At 39.3% G+C, this 8,323-nt stretch overlaps 2 protein-coding genes across 2 annotated transcripts; one reads left to right on the forward strand and one right to left on the reverse strand.

Annotated features, from left to right (window-relative positions):
* Positions 1-2,834: 2,834 nt before the first annotated feature.
* On the forward strand, positions 2,835-5,175 carry LOC101310281. The gene is made up of 2 exons (XM_004309582.1): positions 2,835-3,884; positions 4,611-5,175. The coding sequence occupies exons 1-2, from the start codon at positions 2,835-2,837 to the stop codon at positions 5,100-5,102; spliced, it is 1,542 nt and encodes a 513-aa protein (XP_004309630.1). The 3' UTR covers positions 5,103-5,175.
* A 1,119-nt stretch (positions 5,176-6,294) lies between these two features.
* LOC101306876 (aquaporin NIP1-2-like) lies at positions 6,295-8,203 on the reverse strand. The gene is made up of 5 exons (XM_004309572.1): positions 7,986-8,203; positions 7,652-7,876; positions 7,203-7,400; positions 6,913-6,974; positions 6,295-6,700 (listed from the first exon to the last, which is right to left on the reverse strand). The coding sequence occupies exons 1-5, from the start codon at positions 8,100-8,102 to the stop codon at positions 6,490-6,492; spliced, it is 813 nt and encodes a 270-aa protein (XP_004309620.1). The 5' UTR covers positions 8,103-8,203; the 3' UTR covers positions 6,295-6,489.
* Positions 8,204-8,323: the final 120 nt, after the last annotated feature.

Raw genomic sequence — 8,323 nt, forward strand, 5'->3', positions numbered from 1 at the left:
CTCTCTCTCTCTCTCTCTCTCTCTCTCTCTCTCTCTCTCTCTCTCTCTCTCTCTCTCTCTCTCTCTCTCTCTCTCTCTCTCTCTCAACCCATTTTAAAAGAAATTAGGTGGGACATTTTGACGCATCGTTAATTAATATCCTGAAATCTATATACTACGTTCTTAATTATAGGGTAATTATAGGGCTGGGCAATTAAAACCGTAATCTCAATCCCGTCCCGAAATTTAGCGGGATAGCACGGGATTCAAACCTAAAATTGGTAGGCCCATCCCAATCCCGTCCCGTGTCAGTAAAATAAGACGGGCCACGGGACTGATAATTTTGGGCCCGTAAGGCCCGTTCTGTCCCGTATCACTTATCCACTTGATCCCAACCGTCTAATATTACATTTCTAGTTCTCTACCATCCATTTTACACTAAGGTAATGTTTAGTTCCCAACTTACCTTCATCTGCCTCACTCCACTAGCAGCTTCATTCGCTCAACTTTGAAAAAGAAACCCCATTCATCAGTTCAGAGTCTCACTGTCATTCACCTTCAGTTTCACATTTTAAGCTACTTTGCTATGCTTGCTGGTTTTCGGCAGAGTGTGAATACGACTTCTGAATTTTCCACAAGTGTGAAGGTTATCTGAAAATAATTAATTCTTGAGGAGGACGAGTAGAGAGGTGATTATAGGATGTGGATCTGAGGCAAAATTCTCATATGCTTTGTCTGCAAATTTTGATTCTTTGATTATTTTTTTTTGGGGTGGTTTGATTGATTGAGTTTTCCAATTTGTTACCAAGTTTTGATAATTTGCTAGGTTCCATGCATTTGTTTCTCATTGCAAGTTGTGGACTTGGGAAATAATAGTAATCTGCAGTGTTTTTCAATATCGATTGATTACTTTGTTGGGTGTTAAATTTTGTCCTAGTTGAAATTAGATTTTGTTACTGTAAATTCTAGATAATCATAGTTGCTGATATATGTTGGTTCAATTGGAAATGTATAGATATGTTATGTTAGCTTGTGTCACTATAATTTGGTTTCATCTAGATTTTCATGCTCGATCATGAAGTTTCTGAAAGTTCCAGACTTCCAGTATGTATGTCAATGGTGTCTGGAATTGAGGCAACAGACGTAAGTCCCTAGCTATTTATCAAGTTTTGGCATTAGGTCGAGATGGACGGGATTAGGTTAGTCCGATCCCATCTGGGACGGGATTTAGTAGGTTCAATTTTCAAAACGCAGGACCCGTCCCGAGTGCAATGTCCAGGACGGCTAATCGAGTCCCATGGTAGTTCTTTGTTTTTCAAATTGACAATATGTGATGTGACTGCTATAAGACTATGTCTCAATTAAGTTAATTAAATAATTAGGTTTTGAAAGTTTTGATGCAATTGTTTTTATATGCAAACTGTAACTACGTACGTGTGAGGTAAAATATACGAATTAAAAATAGAAAATGAAATTCTTCATACCTATTTAGGTTTGATATTTTCTACTCTAATATACTTAGAATATACTTCGAATTATCCAAAGACTTTTTCAAGGAAGAAGAATTGTCGGTATGACTTGATCCATTCCTAGTGAGAACTGAACTTTACTATATAAAATAAAAGAGCAAAACACAAAAACACACACATTAAAGTTGGAAACCACTCCCCATCAAGACAAAAAAAATCTCAACAATAATTTGTGGCACTGCATTACCGCTTTGGGTTTTACTATATTCCATTGAAAGCAAATGGGAGACAAGAAGGGTGGTTAAAGGTTAAGGAAATCATCCAACGAGGATGGACTAAACTGGAGCTTAATGTAATCATCCCTGGGTGTAGGGAACCCCAAAACCTTGTCTTAGGCACTTGGATCTTAATGCTCGTCTCTTATACAATGCCGCTTATGGTTTCTAATTTGAATTACATACATAAAAGAACATGGTTTTTATTGGATTTAAAAGAGTACTGAGAGCAAAGTTTGGGGCAAGTTGTTTAATTATTTTGGTTATTTTGGAAGGTATATCTGTGGGAGAGAGAGAGAGAGAGAGAGATTTTGATTAATGTGATGTTCATGGTTTTCTCCACGTCAAGCTTTGCATTATTTAGAATCCGGCGGAAAGTGACCGAGTGTTCAAGTATCTCAGGGGTGGGCTCTATCTCAGGCAATGACCAAGTTGAATTCAAAGCTAACATTATCTATACAAATTTGAGGACAGGAAGACATATGCAAGTAGTAGCAGGCTAGCAGCAAGCTTAAAAGTCAAGAGAATATAATGAAGATGCGAGTATGTGACCATGTGGATGTGATGAATATATTCAACAAATTTATTGCAATCTTCAGCAACCTCTGGAAGTCTTCACTATTGGACTAAGCAACTTCACTCTAAATCTTCTCGGCCAACAAAATAGAAGCTACTAAACTTTTCAACCTCTCAATGTCAACACTCAACAGGAAAATAAATAACTTGTGGGACTTGTGGGTCTTCACTATTGGATGTCGACCTTTTGTTTTGTTTGATCGACTTTTTGTTTTGTTTGATCAACTGTGCTGTAGGGGGCCAAAATCTATCGTCGTGATTCTCTACATTATCAAAAGTGTATCCTGAAATGCTCGAACACTATGCTTTGCAGCACTAGCTACAACTTCAAAATTGGAACATTGAGGAGCACACCAAACTCGGCAAACCTAAAAAGGACGTGTCATTTTGCTCAAATCTTCTATGGACAGTAGGCACCAAAAGTTTAACCTTCAACGTGTATAAAAGTAAAACAACTTCCCAGAAAATCAGAACCAAAAACGACGTCGTAGCTTCACCTATATGAGCTGCGGGCGTGTGTTCCGATCCAACTCAAATGGAACAAGATACCCAACTCCCAATCCCAAACAACCCCCAAAACGACGACGTTTTCTTCGACGCCCTCGACGATTTCCCTACCTCCGACGACGACAACCAATCAGATCAATCCACGTCATCCTCCTCCACCCTCCATGGCCCCGATTCCAAACCCTCTCCGCCCTCCCACCTCCGTCTCCGGCCACCCCGCCGCGAACTCTCTGGCGGCGACTCCAAGACCTCGGCTTTACAATCCTCCCTCACCTCCCAGACCGACGCGATCAACGACGCCAGGCTCAGCTACCGAGGCAGAAAGTTCAGACTTCGCCGGAATTTGACCCAGCCGGAGCCGACTCAGGACCCGGTCCAACCGACCGACCAGAAAGACGAGGACTCGACTGTCACTACCGCCGCCAACGACGACCGAGTCACCGACTCGGCCACCCAACTCGGTGACTCGTCTTTCAACCCTCTTGTGTTTATAGCTGGATTAGTAATCAAAGCAATTGGGCTCCTAATTAACCTAATAATTAGCATTGTGAAATTCCCATCTTGGGTTTTGTATAACTCCTACATGTTATTTGTTGACCCTTTACAAATTGTGAGTAGAGGGAGAGAGTTTGTGAGGGCAAAGTTGGTAAATTTACCGGCTTTGGCCGCCGGAGTTGTTAGTCCTTTGGTTGGTGAGTGGGTGAAGGACAAGGACTCGGTTTGGAAGGCGGCATTGCGATTCGGGTGGGGTTTGCTTTGGGCGTGTTATGTGGGGTTAGTGTTGTGCGGTCTTTTGGTGCTGTCGGTTTTGTTTAGTGGGGTTTTTATGAGGTACATTGTGTCTGAGCCGCTGCAGATGAAGGAGATGTTGAACTTTGATTACACTAGGCCTAGTCCGGTGGTGTATGTGCCGGTGGTGTCGTGTGCAAGGGTGAGTTGTGGTGTAGATTGTGATGAGAAGGTAAGTGATGGGGGAATTTTCGGGTATCGGGTTATACCTGCGGGGCATAAGCTGGCGGCTAGTGTGAAGTTTGTGTTGCCTGAATCGGAGTACAACAGGAATCTTGGGATCTTTCAGGTACTTTCTTGGTTTACGAATTTCTGTTTGTTGTTTGGAATTTTATCGTTAGTTGTTGTTTGATCAATGCATGATGAAATCGATTATTTTATAGTTTGCTTCTTTGCAATAGAATTCAGTTTGTCAAATTTTTGCACCTATGAGACTAGAACTGGTTGGAGTGATTAATAGTATCAGCTGAAGTTTGGATTTGTTTGATGGACTTCATTTACTTCAGGTAGCACACAGCTAAGGTGTATCACAGTTGTCGGTTGATGTTATGTAGGCACCTCAGAATAGTAATTAGTAAGTATGGAGTCTTCAAAAGAATATGCTGCTGCTGCTTTTAGTTTGAAGGTATAGTCCCCAGTTACCATCATCATGATATCTTTTTTGCTGGGGAACAGGGGTGGTTAGGTAGTTGATAGGTTGAGGCAGTGGGAAGGAAGGATCTGGTAAGATTTCTTTACAGATCAGTGAAGTTTGTTTTTCTTTTCTCTTTCTCTGGACTAAATCAGCAAGACAAGGTGTTTGACTTAAATCTCTTCTGGACTCTGCATTTAGTAAATAAATCAATCGCTTCCTCTTACATTTTCAACTGGTTTTATTCTCTCACTTTTCCCATTCCTTTTTGTTTTCTGTATCAGTTGGATGTATACTAGACACGATCATTTTCATCATGGTTCTTGCTACTTTTGTTTCCATTTGATGAAGTTGTATGTAACCAATTTCATTTTGTTTATGTAGGTCAGGGTAGATTTCCTGTCTGCTAAAGGCAAAACCCTTGCCAGTTTGAGCCATCCATGCATGTTACATTTTAAAAGCGAGCCAATCCGCCTTCTATTGACGTTCATAAAGATTGTTCCTCTTGTATCTGGCTACATTTCAGAGTCTCAAACTCTGAATCTGAAGTTCCGCGGGTTCGTGGAAAGTGATATTCCTACTGCCTGCTTGAGAGTGACAATCGAACAACGTGCAGAATTCAATCCTGGTGCTGGTATTCCCGAAATATATGATGCAACCATGACCCTTCAATCGGAACTTCCCCTGTTCAAAAGGATCATATGGAACTGGAAGAGAACTATATTTGTTTGGATGAGTATGATGCTGTTCATTATGGAGATGCTCTTTGCTCTACTCTGTTGTAGACCTCTAGTTATTCCAAGAGCAAGGCCGAGGGCTGCTTCTGTCAACACCAGTCGCACTCAAACTCAAACCAGCGCCCCAGTACGAAACTAACTGGAAAATGCTGGTACTTATTGAAGTAGGGTAAACCCTTGGTAGATGAATGTTTAGCCTTTTAGTCTTTAGCTTCAAATTTTCCACCCAATTTTTTGATTCATTAACCACAGTGTAAATAATGCTGAATATGTTTTGGTCTTTTGAAATTTTAGTTTCCTTGTAAATGCTGGAAAGTGCATATGCAGTTCCTATTACATCTGCATTCTATGTTCATAGATGAAACCATTGTATTTTTAGTTTTGCAAATTATGTATCCTTCAGGAATACTGAGCAAAGTGTTGTTAATCAATTATGTTTTTTTTGTAAATTGGTAAGCATATCTTCGTATTATCGGATATTTGCTGAAAGGAAAATGTCTTGTGAATCATGTGATCACTTGGAAATCAGATCCATGGACTCTTTTCATAATATTCTGACTTCTAGGAATTTATATTCCTTTAGAACTGCGCGATCCAAGGTTGAAGATAGAAATGAATTCATGAGAGGCTAATTAATTGTAGGGCACGTTTCGATAGAATATTAAGACTTGCCTGGGAGTCTTACAATGATCTCATCCCAGAATTTTTCAACTCTCATCACTTTCCAAATGCGCATATATCTATCATCATGTGGGTTTGAATTATTTACGTGTTCATTTCTCCCATTTATCTCATTACGTAATGTATTCGGTATCATGTTGTGTCACAGACCAGTAAAGATAAACATATAATTATATACAAACGTTTCATATGTTGTGGAACGGATCACAAGAGATAACACACAATTATATACATTATCAGATAAAATGAATTCAACTTTAAGAATTTATTCTTAAGTACGCGGTATGTAAAATTCCGTGATTGGTAGGAGGTTATGAACAGGACCATCAACCATTTATTTCTACCAATGGATTCCGTTAACCGTTGAACATAGATGTGCAAGAATCCACTTTCTTATGACATATATGAACAGGACACATGTGATTTATACCAGATTTTCAGAATCTTCAATTCCATCCTTATCTGTCAAGGCACATTCCTTGAATTGTTTATCTTCCTAATCCGTTCCACACGTGTTTCCAATATGTCATCTGGAGTAAGATTTATATTCTAATTCATCATCTCTCATATGACAAGAAACATGAAAACATACTTTCTATCCAACAAGAAAACTCACTTTGATTTCTCAACCTATGTAAGAATCACAGATATGGTAACATTCAAACATGAGTTCATTTTTTCCCTTTTTAGCCTTATCAACACACTTTGGTGCATACAGGGTCTTTGATCCTTACCTCTCTTCTCTCTAATCCACAATTTAGTATAAACTAGATACATAGTTAGGGAATGTCTTGTATGTATATAGCAATTCCCTCTTCTTCTATTTTCATCAATCAGGTGCGGCATCAGGTGCGGCCAGCGCCTTTCAAGAAAGATCCACTCTTGGTGAGCTCTCGCAGTGGCTTATCCGTAAATCTGATAACATTGTACACCAAGGCACCACATACAGCTCCAAGAGTTGGTGCCACAAGGTAAATCCACAGGTTTTTGTAATGGCTTGACACTATTGCAGGGCCTAAGCTTCTTGCTGGGTTCATTGATGCTCCTGAAATTGGCCTGCAGAATATGCTCAAATCACATGAGAAACTAACAGAATGAGCATAGATTTATAAACAAACAATGAATAAAGAAAGAGGAGAGAAGAAAGTTTTTTAGTTAGTTTTGGCCTATGGAAAACCTCCAAAAGGAAAACTTGTCTCTTCTTATTACTAATTAAATACCAATGGAGAGGAATGGATTATATTAAGAAGATATCAAGAAGATTATACCCTGCAAACATCACATTCAGAAGAACAGTGGAGCCAACTGCAAGCCCTGCCAGCTCTCCAATCTGCATAAGCAAACAGTTTGGAACATCATTATTGATACTTTCAAAATAATAAAGTTCCAGGATGCAGACATTTTGGAATACATTGGTCAAATTTAGTAATATGATAATATACTAGCCTAATCAGTTAAGCAAGTTAACTCACCAACCCTATTAGGCAAACCATATTAGGCTGTTCTCAATTGAAAAATCAGAGCCATTGTTGAGATTAAGAGGTAGAATAGTACTAACCGCTCTGTTATCAGTGGCCACACCAGAAACAACAAACATGAGGTAAAATGTGATGATGAACTCAATCACGAAAGACTGCAGAGGAGTTCCCTTAGGACTTGTTCCTGCAAAGTGGTCTTGATGGTTGTTAAATATAAGCCTAAGGGTACCACTTGCGAGCGTTGATCCAAGGACTTGAGCAACAACATAAGGGGGTACCTATATTGAGAATGCAAAACAAACAAAAACACGTATAATTAGAAAATAAGGAAGTCATCAAATTGAAGTTGATTTAAGGTAGTCATCAAACTTCTCAATCTTTACATTAAAGATTAAACTTATTCAAGAAGTTTCATTTTTTTTTTTTTTCAAGACAAGACATTGATCTCAGAGTGTATTTGGGTAGTATACCATTATCAAAGGAAAAAAAATATACGAAATAAAATCATGGGTTGGTTTGATTAGCTCACCTGTTTCCATGGAAACCTCTTAGTAGTAGCAAAAGCAATAGTGACAGCAGGATTGAAATGGGCACCGGAGATGTGACCAACAGAGTAAATCATGACCATCACAACAAGTCCCCAAACAATTGCAATCCCCGGAAACGACACTGTTTTGTCTGTGTTCAAATTCACCACCACTGCCCCACAACCAGCAAATATCAAGAAATATGTCCCCAACACCTCAGCAATGACCTGAAAACATAAACTTCTCAAACGTCGAACATTTGATGAAGAGGTTTTGAAACTGAAAGATCATATTTCTATTGTACTGGAAACTAAAAAGCAACATGATTTATGTCACCTTCTGCATAAAGGGTACACAGAGAAAGCTGCTGCTTGATTCTTGGTTGGTTTTGGAAGGACTGTCATGTTCAACATTGAGAACATGGTTTCCATTAGTTGCATGATTCTCAGCCATGGCTTCAAGCTGAGAAGATGGATAGATAGAAAGACAAAGAACAAAGTGAGTCAGAATTAAGGAGAAAACTGCTTATGCTTGTTTTCTCAATCCCTGAAGTGAGAAAAAACACAGGAGGACAACTCCAATTTATGGTGTGCAAATGGGTCCAAGGACAGTGGGGGAGAGAGAGAGAGAGAGAGAGAGAGAGAGAGAGAGAGAGAGAGAGAGAGTAGAGTACG

The sequence above is a fragment of the Fragaria vesca genome, unplaced genomic scaffold (assembly GCF_000184155.1).
Source record: "Fragaria vesca subsp. vesca unplaced genomic scaffold, FraVesHawaii_1.0 scf0512992, whole genome shotgun sequence".
Taxonomy (NCBI): domain Eukaryota; kingdom Viridiplantae; phylum Streptophyta; class Magnoliopsida; order Rosales; family Rosaceae; genus Fragaria; species Fragaria vesca.